A 15,629-nucleotide genomic window follows, 5' to 3' on the forward strand; every position below is an offset into this window, starting at 1 on the left:
CATTTACTCCGTTCCAGACATTACTATGAGCCGTCTTCCTCTCAGCAGCCTCCTGTGGTTTCCAGGTGTTTGATACCATTCCATTTACTCCGTTCCAGACATTACTATGAGCCGTCTTCCTCTCAGCAACATCCTGTGGTTTCCAGGTGTTTGATTCCATTCCATTTACTCCGTTCCAGACATTCCATTTACTCCGTTCCAGACATTACTATGAGCCGTCTTCCTCTCAGCAACATCCTGTGGTTTCCAGGTGTTTGATTCCATTCCATTTACTCCGTTCCAGACATTACTATGAGCCGTCCTCCTCCTCTCAGCAACATCCTGTGGTTTCCAGGTGTTTGATACCATTCCATTTACTCCGTTCCAGACATTACTATGAGCCGTCTTCCTCTCAGCAACATCCTGTGGTTTCCAGGTGTTTGATACCATTCCATTTACTCCGTTCCAGACATTACTATGAGCCGTCTTCCTCTCAGCAACATCCTGTGGTTTCCAGGTGTTTGATTCCATTCCATTTACTCCGTTCCAGACATTCCATTTACTCCGTTCCAGACATTACTATGAGCCGTCTTCCTCCTCTCAGCAACATCCTGTGGTTTCCAGGTGTTTGATACCATTCCATTTACTCCGTTCCAGACATTACTATGAGCCGTCTTCCTCTCAGCAACATCCTGTGGTTTCCAGGTGTTTGATACCATTCCATTTACTCCGTTCCAGACATTACTATGAGCCGTCTTCCTCTCAACAGCCTCCTCCAGTGACATAATGGCTCAGATGTCAATGTAAATGATATACAACAGCCCTCACAGGGACCCTCATCACGAACAGCAACATCTACATCAAATCTACTGGGTTTTACAAGTGAATTGCTGTTGAGATGTGTTGTAAAACCAGCAGTGCTTTAAGTAGTAATGAGTGTTTCACTACTGGCAAACACTACACATTCCCTATTAAAACATCATTCTCTCTTTAATGATTACTGGGTAGCTACTGGGCTCTTTGAGGAGGGGGGTATCTAGTACTTAAAACCTACACAATTCCTACATATTTTTTTTCTGAGCAAAGTTCATGAACAACTCCCTCTTTGACTGGATCCTGGACTTCCTGATGGGACGGCTCCAGGTGGTGAGGATAGCAGCTCCACCGCGCTAACCATCCGCGTTTGGGCCCCACAGCCCCACTCCTTTACTCTCTATTCACCCAAAGTCAAAGGGGTCTGAATACTTTCCCGAATACACTGTTTGTTTTGAAGGAGGCACCAGAGCTAGCCTTAGCATTAAGGACATTCAGCCCATCTGTGTTTTGAAGGAGGCACAAGAGCTAGCATTAGCATTAAGGACATTCAGCCCATCTGTGTTTTGAAGGCGGCACCAGAGCTAGCATTAGCATTAAATACATTCAGTCCATCTGTGTTTTGAAGGAGACACCAGAGCTAGCATTAGCATTAAAGACATTTAGCCCATCTGTGTTTTGAAGGAGGCACCAGAGCTAGCATTAGCATTAAAGACATTCAGCCCATCTGTGTTTTGAAGGAGGCACCAGAGCTAGCATTAGCATTAAGGACATTCAGCCCATCTGTGTTTTGAAGGAGGCACCAGAGCTAGCATTAGCATTAAAGACATTCAGCCCATCTGTGTTTTGAAGGAGGCACCAAAGGTACAGAGCAGGTTGTAACAGGACAAGAGAGGAGTGCTGACTGAGACAGAGAGAGAGAGAGAGAGAGAGAGAGAGAGAGAGAGAGAGAACCCTAACCCTGGCTGTTTGTACCGATTGCCCTCTTCAACTGACTGTGTTCTGGCCCGTCCCCCGGGAGGAAGTGTGATGCAACACTCCACCTTCCCACTCTCCTACCCTACCTACCTGCAGCTCACAGTCACCCGTTTGTTCACCCAGTCATTTAATTAGGTTGCTTATAAGTAGGTACATTCCCAGGCTGGTTGGTGTGTAGTTTAGTGGGTGCTGGCCCTTAGGGAGAGGAGGGAATTAGTCTCTCTCTCTCTCTCTCTCTCTCTCTCTCTCTCTCTCTCTCTCTCTCTCTCTCTCTCTCTCTCTCTCTCTCTCTCTCTCTCTGGGGCCATTCAAGGCTGGAGGCCATCCATCCATCCCTGCCTCTCTCCTCTCAGGCAGTCATTGGCCATGTTTTAAGGGCAGGCCCACAGGGACAGGCTGTCAGGAAGTGCAGCAGGAGCACATGGTGGGAGGCTCCTAACTAAAGGTCCCCACAACACAGCTGCTGTAATGTTCTGAATGATGGCAGAGCCAGTCAGATATGGCAGCTAGAGAGAGGAGAGAGACCATGGTCATCGGAAGGCTGTATGTTAGCTCCATGTTTTACTCCCTGATTCTATTCCCTGTTTCTATTCCCTGTTTTAGTTACTGTTTCCTGTTTTTACTTTCTGTTTCCTGTTCTACTCTCTATTCTACTCCCTGTTCTACTCTCTGTTCTACTCTGTTCTACTCTCTATTCTACTCCCTGTTCTACTCTCTGTTCTACTCTGTTCTACTCTCTATTCTACTCCCTGTTCTACTCCCTGTTCTACTCTGTTCTACTCTCTATTCTACTCCCTGTTCTACTCTCTGTTCTACTCTGTTCTACTCTCTATTCTACTCCCTGTTCTACTCTCTGTTCTACTCTGTTCTACTCTCTATTCTACTCCCTGTTCTACTCCCTGTTCTACTCTCTGTTCTACTCCCTGTTCTACTCCCTGTTCTACTCTCTGTTCTACTCCCTGTTCTACTCCCTGTTCTACTCTCTGTTCTACTCTGTTCTACTCTCTATTCTACTCCCTGTTCTACTCCCTGTTCTACTCTCTGTTCTACTCCCTGTTCTACTCCCTGTTCTACTCTCTGTTCTACTCCCTGTTCTACTCCCTGTTCTACTCTCTGTTCTACTCTGTTCTACTCTCTATTCTACTCCCTCTTCTACTCTCTGTTCTACTCTGTTCTACTCTCTATTCTACTCCCTGTTCTACTCCCTGTTCTACTCCCTGTTCTACTCCCTGTTCTACTCTCTGTTCTACTCTGTTCTACTCCCTGTTCTACTCCCTGTTCTACTCTGTTCTACTGCCTGTTCTACTCTGTTCTACTGCCTGTTCTACTCTATTCTACTCCCTGTTCTACTCCCTGTTCTACTCTGTTCTACTGCCTGTTCTACTCTGTTCTACTCTGTTCTAATCCCTGTTCTACTCCCTGTTCTACTCTGTTCTACTGCCTGTTCTACTCTGTTCTACTCCCTGTTCTACCATGTTCTACTCTATTCTACTCCCTGTTCTACTCACTGTTCTACTCCCTGTTCTACTCTGTTCTAATCCCTGTTCTACTCCCTGTTCTACTCTGTTCTACTCCCTGTTCTACTCTGTTCTACTCCCTGTTCTACTCCCTGTTCTACTCTGTTCTACTCCCTGTTCTACACTGTTCTACTCTCTGTTCTACTCTGTTCTACTCCCTGTTCTACTCTGTTCTACTCTGTTCTAATCCCTGTTCTACTCCCTGTTCTACTCTCTGTTCTACTCCCTGTTCTACTCTGTTCTCTCCTATCCTCCTCTCCATCCCTGCATGGGAGTAGGTGCTCTGCCTACTTGTGACTGTGTGGGTGTGCATGGAGGTGACTGTGTGTGTGTGTTCATGGAGGTGACTGTGTGGGTGTTCATGGAGGTGACTGTGTGGGTGTTCATGGAGGTGACTGTGGGTGTTCATGGAGGTGACTGTGTGGGTGTTCATGGAGGTGACTGTGTGGGTGTTCATGGAGGTGACTGTGGGTGTTCATGGAGGTGACTGTGGGTGTTCATGGAGGTGACTGTGTGGGTGTTCATGGAGGTGACTGTGGGTGTTCATGGAGGTGACTGTGTGGGTGTTCATGGAGGTGACTGTGGGTGTTCATGGAGGTGACTGTGTGGGTGTTCATGGAGGTGACTGTGGGTGTTCATGCAGGTGACTGTGGGTGTTCATGGAGGTGACTGTGGGTGTTCATGGAGGTGACTGTGGGTGTTCATGCAGGTGACTGTGGGTGTTCATGTAGGTGACTGTGGGTGTTCATGGAGGTGACTGTGGGTGTTCATGGAGGTGACTGTGGGTGTGCATGGAGATGACTGTGGGTGTTCATGGAGGTGACTGTGTGGGTGTTCATGGAGGTGACTGTGGGTGTTCATGGAGGTGACTGTGCGTGTGCATGGAGGTGACTGTGGGTGTGCATGGAGGTGACTGTGTGGGTGTTCATGGAGGTGACTGTGGGTGTTCATGGAGGTGACTGTGTGGGTGTTCATGGAGGTGACTGTGGGTGTTCATGGAGGTGACTGTGTGGGTGTTCATGGAGGTGACTGTGGGTGTTCATGCAGGTGACTGTGGGTGTTCATGGAGGTGACTGTGGGTGTTCATGGAGGTGACTGTGGGTGTTCATGCAGGTGACTGTGGGTGTTCATGGAGGTGACTGTGGGTGTGCATGGAGATGACTGTGGGTGTTCATGGAGGTGACTGTGTGGGTGTTCATGGAGGTGACTGTGGGTGTTCATGGAGGTGACTGTGCGTGTGCATGGAGGTGACTGTGGGTGTGCATGGAGGTGACTGTGTGGGTGTTCATGGAGGTGACTGTGGGTGTTCATGGAGGTGACTGTGTGGGTGTTCATGGAGGTGACTGTGGGTGTTCATGGAGGTGACTGTGTGGGTGTTCATGGAGGTGACTGTGGGTGTTCATGCAGGTGACTGTGGGTGTTCATGGAGGTGACTGTGGGTGTTCATGGAGGTGACTGTGGGTGTTCATGCAGGTGACTGTGGGTGTTCATGTAGGTGACTGTGGGTGTTCATGGAGGTGACTGTGGGTGTTCATGGAGGTGACTGTGGGTGTGCATGGAGATGACTGTGGGTGTTCATGGAGGTGACTGTGTGGGTGTTCATGGAGGTGACTGTGGGTGTTCATGGAGGTGACTGTGCGTGTGCATGGAGGTGACTGTGGGTGTGCATGGAGGTGACTGTGTGGGTGTTCATGGAGGTGACTGTGTGGGTGTTCATGGAGGTGACTGTGTGGGTGTTAATGGAGGTGACTGTGTGGGTGTTAATGGAGGTGACTGTGGGTGTGCATGGAGGTGACTGTGGGTGTTCATGGAGGTGACTGTGTGGGTGTTCATGGAGGTGACTGTGTGGGTGTTCATGGAGGTGACTGTGTGGGTGTTCATGGAGGTGACTGTGGGTGTTCATGGAGGTGACTGTGTGGGTGTTCATGGAGGTGACTGTGTGGGTGTTCATGGAGGTGACTGTGTGGGTGTTCATGGGGGTGACTGTGTGGGTGTTCATGGAGGTGACTGTGGGTGTGCATGGAGGTGACTGTGGGTGTTCATGGAGGTGACTGTGGGTGTTCATGCAGGTGACTGTGGGTGTTCATGGAGGTGACTGTGGGTGTTCATGCAGGTGACTGTGGGTGTTCATGCAGGTGACTGTGGGTGTTCATGGAGGTGACTGTGGGTGTTCATGGAGGTGACTGTGGGTGTGCATGGAGGTGACTGTGTGGGTGTTCATGGAGGTGACTGTGTGGGTGTTCATGGAGGTGACTGTGGGTGTGCATGGAGGTGACTGTGCGTGTGCATGGAGGTGACTGTGTGTGTGCATGGAGGTGACTGTGTGTGTGTGTGTGCATGGAGGTGACTGTGGGGTGTTCATGGAGGTGACTGTGGGTGTTCATGGGGGTGACTGTGTGGGTGTGCATGAAGGTGACTGTGTGTGAGTGCATTAGTGTTAGTATGAGTCCATGTGAGCTGTAGGAGGATGAATGACCCAAGCTTCCATTAATGAACCACCTCCAGACAGTGAAACCTTTGTACGGTGAGACTAATGGTCTCCGCTGGAGATATATGGCAGTACCCTGACTACGTTTATGACTTTGGCCACTTTCAGAGGACTTTAATCTGTCTTTGCATCACTGATGGATCTGTCTGGAAATTGATCTTTTTTGGAGGGTGGGGTGGAATGGTTTCATTTGAACCTCGGGAACCTGGTGTAAGACTGACTTCTGCTCTGTATTATCTGGCTGCCAGTGTCTGCTGAACCTGTACGCTACTGCTATTTAAAATGATTTGGATCAGGTTAGCTTAGTGTGCAGTGCCATAACAGAGCCACCTGCTAGAAACCCCCACCTTGGCACTGAACTCGCCGAGCCACCCACAGGAATATGGTGCTAAACTGGAAAAAGGGGTTGCAGTGAATTTGACATTTGCTTACAGAACCCTCGGTGTGCAAGTTTAAATCTGTATTTTATATAACAGTACAATACTACAGTAATATAAATATGATGTCAGGGGAAGTTCTGTGTAATGACATACAGTACAATACCGTAAAACTGACTGTATTATACTGTAAAAAAAAGAAAAGAAGCCAATGCCTGAATGAATGAATGAATGAATGAATGGATGGATGGATGGATGGATGAATGAATGGATGAATGAATGGATGGATGGATGGATGAATGAATGGATGAATGGATGGATGGATGAATGAATGGATGAATGAATGAATGGATGGATGAATGAATGGATGAATGGATGGATGAATGAATGAATGGATGGATGAATGAATGAATGGATGAATGGATGGATGAATGAATGAATGGATGGATGGATGAATGAATGAATGAATGGATGGATGAATGAATGGATGGATGGATGTATGAATGAATGGATGGATGGATGAATGGATGGATGGATGAATGAATGAAGGAATGGATGGATGAATGAATGAATGAATGAATGAATGAATGGATGGATGAATGGATGAATGAATGGATGGATGGATGAATGGATGGATGGATGGATGAATGGATGGATGAATGAATGAATGGATGGATGAATGAATGAATGAATGGATGAATGAATGAATGAATGAACGAATGAATGAATGGATGGATGAATGGATGGATGAATGAATGAATGAATGGATGGATGAATGAATGAATGAATGAATGAATGAAAGTCACTTAGGGGAGGGGTTTGTTCTTCACAGTATATTACTGGAATTACAAGGTTAAAGTGTTTATACATTACAGCATATTAATGGATTTGGTGTTTTATGTAGTACACATCACTGCATTTTGTATAGTTCTGTTGTCTGGGAGTCTCTGACTACCTGAAGGTTCAAGTATTGGCTACTTTTATATATATATATATATATATATATGGTTCTTCAGGGACTCCCCCACTAGCTGTAGTGTCTAGTTGTAGGGTCTATCATACTACTATGGCCTGACCGTGTAAAACAACACCTATCATACTACTATGGCTGACCCTGGACAACAACACCTATCATACTACTATGGCTGACCCTGTACAACAACACCTATCATACTACTATGGCTGACCCTGTACAACAACACCTATCATACTACTATGGCTGACCCTGTAAAACAACACCTATCATACTACTATGGCTGACCCTGTAAAACAACACCTATCATACTACTATGGCTGACCCTGTACAACAACACCTATCATACTACTATGGCTGACCCTGTACAACAACACCTATCATACTACTATGGCTGACCCTGTACAACAACACCTATCATACTACTATGGCTGACCCTGGACAACAACACATTATACTGCACCTATCATACTACTATGGCTGACCCTGTACAACAACACCTATCATACTACTATGGCTGACCATGTACAACAACACCTATCATACTACTATGGCTGACCCTGTAAAACAACACCTATCATACTACTATGGCTGACCCTGTACAACAACACCTATCATACTACTATGGCTGACCCTGTACAACAACACCTATCATATTACTATGGCTGACCCTGTACAACAACACCTATCATACTACTATGGCTGACCCTGTACAACAACACCTATCATACTACTATGGCTGACCCTGTACAACAACACCTATCATACTACTATGGCTGACCCTGTACAACAACACCTATCATATTACTATGGCTGAGTTATGGCTTGTGTTACTGGGCAGCTCGCGGCCGGGCTTCCCTTTGTAGTCCGTAATAGTTTTCAAGCCCTGCCACATCCGACGAGCGTCGGAGCCGCTGTAGTAGGATTCAATCTTTGTCCTGTATTGATGCTTTGCCTGGTTCATCATTTACCTGAGGGCGTAGAGGGATTTCTTATAAGTGTCCGCGTTAGAGTCCCACTTTACACCACTGAGGGACAGCGAGAGATGGTGAACAAGGCAGAGGACAGAGAGAGGGAAGGAGGGAGAGAGGGAGAGAGGCAAGGAAGCTAGGAATCAGCTCATTGTAAACTCTTATCATATCTCTGTTGCAGAGAAGACTAATTATAGTGTCTGTAAAAAGCCATACATTAGATACGTCTTCAAGTCTCAGGGCTTGGACTTAGATGTTTTTATTAATATATAACACTTTCATTTTATCTTGTATTCATTTTACATTGTTGTAAATTCTTTAGTTAGATTTTTTTTGTTTATTGTTCTATCTGCTGCATATCATTTACATGAATCAGTATTTATTGTTCTATCTGCTGCATATCATTTACATGAATCAGTATTTATTGTTCTATCTGCTGCATATCATTTACATGAATCAGTATTTATTGTTCTATCTGCTGCATATCATTTACATGAATCAGTATTTATTGTTCTATCTGCTGCATATCATTTACATGAATCAGTATTTATTGTTCTATCTGCTGCATATCATTTACATGAATCAGTATTTATTGTTCTATCTGCTGCATATCATTTACATGAATCAGTATTTATTGTTCTATCTGCTGCATATCATTTAAATGAATCAGTATTTATTGTTCTATCTGCTGCATATCATTTACATGAATCAGTATTTATTGTTCTATCTGCTGCATATCATTTACATGAATCAGTGTCTATTGTTCTATCTGCTGCATATCATTTACATGAATCAGTGTCTATTGTTCTATCTGCTGCATATCATTTACATGAATCAGTATTTATTGTTCTATCTGCTGCATATTATTTACATGAATCAGTATTTATTGTTCTATCTGCTGCATATCATTTAAATGAATCAGTGTCTATTGTTCTATCTGCTGCATATCATTTACATGAATCAGTGTCTATTGTTCTATCTGCTGCATATCATTTACAAGAATCAGTGTCTATTGTTCTATCTGCTGCATATTATTTACATGAATCAGTATTTATTGTTCTATCTGCTGCATATCATTTACATGAATCAGTGTCTATTGTTCTATCTGCTGCATATCATTTACAAGAATCAGTGTCTATTGTTCTATCTGCTGCAAACATTTACATGAATCAGTATTTATTGTTCTATCTGCTGCATATCATTTACATGAATCAGTGTCTATTGTTCTATCTGCTGCATATCATTTACATGAATCAGTGTCTATTGTTCTATCTGCTGCATATCATTTACATGAATCAGTGTCTATTGTTCTATCTGCTGCATATCATTTACATGAATCAGTGTCTATTGTTCTATCTGCTTCAGATTTGTATTTCATTTTATTTAACCTTTATTTAAATAGGAAGGTCAGTTACAAACAAATTCTTATTTACAATGACGGCCTACCAAAAGGCCTCCTGCGGGGACAGGGGCCTGGGATTAAACATAAAAAATAAGTACAATATAAATATAGGACAAAACACACATCACAACAAGAGAGACAATACAACACTACATAAAGAGAGACCTAAGACAACAACATAACAGCAAAACATGACAACACAGCATGATAGCAACACCACATGGTAGCAGCACAAAACATGGTACAAACATTATTGGGCACAGACAATAGCCCAAAGTGCAAGAAGGTAGAGGCAACAATACATCACACAAAGCAGCCACGACTTTCAGTAAGTGTCTCCATAATTGAGTCTTTGAATGAAAAGATTGAGATAAAACTGTCCAGTTTGAGTGTTTGTTGCAGTCTGAAAAGAGGAGCGACCCAGGGATGTGTGTGCTTTGGAGACCTTTAACAGAATGTGACTGGCAGAAAGGGTGTTGTATGTGGAGGATGAGGGCTGCAGTAGATATCTCAGACAGGGGGGAGTGAGGCCTAAGACGGTTTTATAAATAAGCATCAACCAGTGGGTCTTGTGATGGGTTTACAGAGATGTTTACAGAGGAGTATAGAGTGCAGTGATGTGTCCTATAAGGAGCATTGATGGCCGAATGGTAAAGAACATCTAGCCGCTCGAGAGCACCCTTACCTGCCGATCTATAAATAACGTCTCTGTAATCTAGCATGGGTAGGATGGTCATCTGAATCAGGGTTAGTTTGGCAGCTGGGGTGAAAGAGGAGCGATTACGATAGAGGAAACCAAGTCTAGATTTAACCTTAGCCTGCAGCTTTGATATGTGCTGAGAGAAGGACAGTGTACCGTCTAGCCATACTCCCAAGTACTTGTATGAGGTGACTACCTCAACCTCTAAACCCTCAGAGGTAGTAATCACACCTGTGGGGAGAGGGGCATTCTTCTTACCAAACCGCATTACCTTTGTTTTGGAGCTGTTCAGAACAAGGTTGTGGGCAGAGAAAGCTTGTTTGACACTAAGAATGCTTTGTTGTAGAGCGTTTAACACAAAATCCAGGGAGGGGCTAGCTGAGTTTAAGACTGTATCATCTGCATTTAAATGGATGAGAGAGCTTCCTACTGCCTGAGCTATGTTGTTAATGCAAATTGAGAAGAGCATGGGACCTAGGGTCAAGCCTTGGGGTACACTCCCTTGGTGACAGGCAGTGGCTGAGACAGCATATTTTCTGACTTTATACACTGCACTCTTTGAGAGAGGTAGTTAGAAAACCAGGCAAAAGACCCTTCAGTGACACCAATACTCCATAGCCGGCCCACAATAATGGAATGGTCTACCGTATCAAAAGCTTTGAACAATTCAATAAAAACAGCAGCACAACATTGCTTAGAATCAAGGGCAATGGTGACATCATTGAGGACATTTAAGGTTGCAGTGACACATCCATAACCTGAGTGGAAACCAGATTGCAGACCAGAGAGAATACTATAGACATCAAGAAAGACAGTCAATTGATTATTGAGAAGTTTTCCCAACACTTTTGATAAACAGGACCAAATAGAAATAGTCCTATAACAGTTAGGATCAGCTTGATCTCCCCCCTTTAAATAAAGGATGAACCGTGGCTGCCTACCAAGCAATGGGAACCTCCCCAGACAGGAGAGACAGGTTGAAAAGGTCAGAGAATAGGGCTTGGCGATGATAAGGGCAGAAACCTTAAAGAAGAAAGGGTCTAAACCGTCTGACCCAGATGTTTTTTTTGGGGGGGGTTCAAGTTTAAGGAGCTCCTTTAGCACCTCAGACTCAGTGACCGCCTGCAGGGAGAAACTTTGTAGCGGGGCAGTGGGGAAAAACAGGGAGGAGCATCGGAGATAGTCACATTAGAAGGGGTGGGAGGTTAGGAAATATTGGACGGGCAAGGAGGCATGGCTGAGTCAAATAGGAATCCTGACTTAATGAAGCGGTGATTAAAGAGCTCAGCCATGTGCTTCTTGTCAGCAACAACCACATCATCAACATTAAGGGACACGGGCAGCTGTGAGGAGGAGGGTTTATTCTCCAGGTATTTAACCGTTTTGCAGAACGTCTTGGGGTAAGGACCCACAGAGAGAGAACTGCTCCTTAAAGTAACTAGCTTTGGCCTTCCGGATAGCCTGAGTGCACTGACTTCTCATTAGCCTGAACGATCATTCACATGAATCATTATCTATTATCCTTATTGGGACTTTGTTGTTGCTGTTTTTTGTCATTTCATATTAATTGGCTGTTTTTTTTTCCTTCCACATAATAATCAGTTTCTCTTTTTTAGTTTCTGTACAGTCATGACTTAACATTGTGTTTTTCTTATACAGCCTGATTAAAAATTCACAAAGATCATCTGTCGAATGTTTTAACATAAGAGAAAAAATTCTCCCCAGTCTATTGGCATTTCTTTTCACCATATGAAAATAAATGTATTCTGTTTTAACTTACTGTAGATGTTCGAATAGCATTTATCAGCTGGGGATTTACAAGATAAATACAACTAGAAGAAAGACAGATTGATTTGTTCCCGACATGTTCCCTGGTAATTTGTCTTGGAACCTGATCTCACAGTTAAACATCTTACATCATGTTGTGTGTTCTCTTCCGTCATTGTAGCCTGCTCCTCTGGGGGCCTGTGGTGTTTCATTTGGTCCTCATGGAGTTCCTCAATCACAACACAACACAATACAACACCCCAACCCCAACAGAGAAGCAGGCAAGCAACAACATAACAGAACACATAACGACATAACAAAAAAAGTGGTGTTGTGTTGTTTCATTTGTGTTTCATTGGCCCTCCATGTGTCTCTGTCTGTCTGTCTGTCTTGTCTTGTGGTCCTTACAGGTCTTCCTCTGCATTGTTCCTCCGCCTCCTCTTCCCCTGTCCAGCACGAGCAGCTCCCATACCCTCCCCCTTCTTTGTCAGCAGCCAATGAGAGCCAGGGAAGGTTTCTAGGTAACTGTGCAGCTCAGCCCGCCCCACTGCGAGCTCAGGACTCTGACTCTGAAGAAGAGTTTGGCCCTAATTCATTCTTAGTTAGAACTGGCTCAGGAAACATCTATGCTGCTGCTGTTACTGCTGCTACTACTGGGACGCTAGATGGTGAGTTTAATGGTCTTCCTCACTACTACTGCTTTCTACAGGCTAGTGGAGAGAGAGAGAGGGGTGGGGGAGGGAGAGAGAGAGAGAGAGAGAGAGAGAGCGAGAGAGACAGAGAGAGAGGGGGAGAGAGAGAAAGAGAGAGAGCTCCCATATCTATTGGGTGAAATGCCACGGTGTGCCATCACAGCAGCAAGATGTGTGACCTGTTACCACAGGAAAAGGGCAACCAGTGAAGAACAAACACCATTGTAAATTCAACCTATATTTATGTTTATTTATTTTCCCTTTTTGTACTTTAACTATTTGCACATCGTTACATCACTGTAAATAGACATAATATGACATTTGAAATGTCTCTATTCCTTTCGAACTTGTGTGAGTGAAATATTTACTGTTCACTTTTTATTGTTTATTTCACTTTTGTTTATCCATTTCCATCACTTGCTTTGGCAACGTTAACATATGTTTCCCGTGCCAATAAAGCCCTTAAATTGAATTGAGAGAGAGCGAGAGATAAAGAGAAAGAGAGAGACAGGGAAAGGGCCACTGGACCACTAGGTGGTGGGTAAGTGACCTGTCTTCCACGCTGCTGCTTTCTGGATGGTCTGAGGGGGTAGTAGTAGCTAGTCAGCACTGTGGGTGGTGTTGTGTTATAGAGATAGCCATAGACAAGACCCTGGCCCGTTTTGTTAATGAGTCAGAGGAGAGTTAGGAATAATGATAGGGGAAACAATCAATACAGTTAGAGATCACAAAATTATTTTGTACTGTGTTCTATTGATACTTTGACTCCAAGTATAATTATTTTTTTTACTTTGAGGAGATATCCCTAGTTATTAACTTTGAGGACATAGCCCTAGTTATTAACTTTGAGGAGATATCCCTAGTTATTAACTTTGAGGAGATATTCCTAGTTATTAACTTTGAGGAGATATCCCTAGTTATTAACTTTGAGGAGATAGCCCTAGTTATTAACTTTGAGGAGATATCCCTAGTTATTAACTGGGAGGAGATATTCCTAGTTATTAACTTTGAGGAGATATCCCTAGTTGTTAACTATGAGGAGATATCCCTAGTTATTAACTTTGAGGAGATATCCCTAGTTATTAACTTTGAGGAGATAGCCCTAGTTATTAACTTTGAGGAGATATCCCTAGTTATTAACTTTGAGGAGATAGCCCTAGAAGACTCAGTTGTGAGTGTGGGCTTGCCTGTGGAGCACGCAGTCAAACACAGGAGCGATTTAGGTTTTAGTGCATCAGAAGTGCGGAGTTCCCTGTATGGGTTTAGGCTTTAGTGCTGTGTGTGTGTAGCCGGCAGGAATGGAGCGTTTCCTCCATGGGTTCCCCTTGAACTACCTGACTGACAGGTGTAAGAACTGTGAAATAGCTAACACTTGTAAAATTAACCTTGTCTGGTATGTGTTTCTAAATGTTCCGTTATCAGGAAGCACATTGTATTGTATGGAAACATTTATGAACTTGTTTTGATCAAATCAAAGTTTATTTGTCACATGCGCCGAATACAACAGGTGTAGACCTTACCGTGCAATGCTTACTTACTAGCCCTTAACCAACAATGCAATTCAAGAAAGAGTTTTCCCCCAAATGTAACATGCTGGTAGAAATGAGGTAAAACGGGTTTAAGTTTCCCTGCATTAAAGTCCCCGGCCACTAGGAGCGCCGCTTCTGGATGAGCGTTTTCCTGTTTGTTTATGGAGGAAGACAGCTGGTTGAGTGCGGTCTTAGTGCCAGCATGGGTTTGTGGCGGTAAATAGATGGCAATAATCATTAGAGCAGTGGTTCCCAAACTTTTCATAGTCCCTTACCCCTTCAAACCCCTAGCTGTACCCCCTCTAGCACCAGGGTCAGCACACTCTCAAATATTGACGATATATTTAGTTTTTGTCACAACTCGGCTTGTGGGAAGTGACAAAGATCTCTTATAGGACCAGGGCACAAATAATAGTCGAAAATTGTGAATAACTCACCACAGGTTAATGAGAAGGATGTGCTTGAAAGGATGCACATAACTCTGCAATGTTGGGTTGTATTGGAGAGAGTCTCAGTCTTAAATCATTTTCCACACTCAGTCTGTGCCTGTATTTAGTTTTCATGCTAGTGAGGGCCGAGAAACCACTCTCACATAGGTACGTGGTTGCAAAGGGCATCAGGGTCTTAACAGCCGATTTGCCAAAGGCAGGATACTCTGAGCGCAGCCCAATCCAGAAATCTGGATTCTGTGTTTAGCTATGTTTAGCTGTGGTTTAGTTGTGTTTAGCTGTGGTTTAGCTGTGTTTAGCTGTGGTTTAGCTATGTTTAGCTGTGGTTTAGCTGTGTTTAGCTGTATTTAGCTGTGGTTTAGCTGTGTTTAGTTGTGCTTAGCTGTGTTTAGCTGTATTTAGCTGTGGTTTAGCTGTGTTTAGTTGTGCTTAGCTGTGTTTAGCTGTGGTTTAGCTATGTTTAGCTGTGGTTTAGCTGTGTTTAGCTGTGGTTTAGCTATGTTTAGCTGTATTTAGCTGTGGTTTAGCTGTGTTTAGTTGTGCTTAGCTATGGTTATCTGTGTTTAGCTATGTTTAGCTGTGTTTAGCTGTGGTTTAGCTATGTTTAGCTGTATTTAGCTGTGGTTTAGCTGTGTTTAGTTGTGTTTAGCTGTGGATTAGCTGTGTTTAGCTGTGCTTAACTGTGTTTAGCTGTGCTTAGCTATGGTTATCTGTGTTTAGCTATGTTTAACTGTGGTTTAGCTGTGGTTTAGCTGTGGTTTAGCTGTGCTTAGCTGTGCTTAACTGTGTTTAGCTGTGCTTAGCTATGGTTATCTGTGTTTAGCTATGTTTAACTGTGGTTTAGCTGTGGTTTAGCTGTGGTTTAGCTGTGCTTAACTGTGTTTAGCTGTATTTAGCTGTGCTTAGCTATGGTTATCTGTGCTTAGCTACGTTTAGCTGTGGTTTAGCTGTGTTTAGCTGTGGTTTAGCTGTGGTTTAGCTGTGCTTAGCTATT

At 43.8% G+C, this 15,629-nt stretch overlaps 1 protein-coding gene across 10 annotated transcripts in view; it reads left to right on the forward strand.

The window, feature by feature from the left end:
• The window catches only part of tenm4 (teneurin transmembrane protein 4), a 649,554-nt gene that overhangs the window by 222,512 nt on the left and 411,413 nt on the right, over positions 1-15,629 (forward strand). For 9 of the 10 annotated variants that reach the window (XM_045704148.1, XM_045704149.1, XM_045704150.1 and 6 more), the window contains exon 4: positions 12,376-12,633. The exons of the other annotated variant lie outside the window; for it this stretch is intronic. In XM_045704148.1, the coding sequence (XP_045560104.1) occupies positions 12,376-12,633 (258 nt within the window). The remainder of the gene's footprint in view (positions 1-12,375; positions 12,634-15,629) is intronic. 10 annotated transcript variants of the gene reach the window in all.

The sequence above is a fragment of the Salmo salar genome, chromosome ssa20 (assembly GCF_905237065.1).
Source record: "Salmo salar chromosome ssa20, Ssal_v3.1, whole genome shotgun sequence".
NCBI classification, from domain to species: Eukaryota; Metazoa; Chordata; class Actinopteri; order Salmoniformes; family Salmonidae; genus Salmo; species Salmo salar.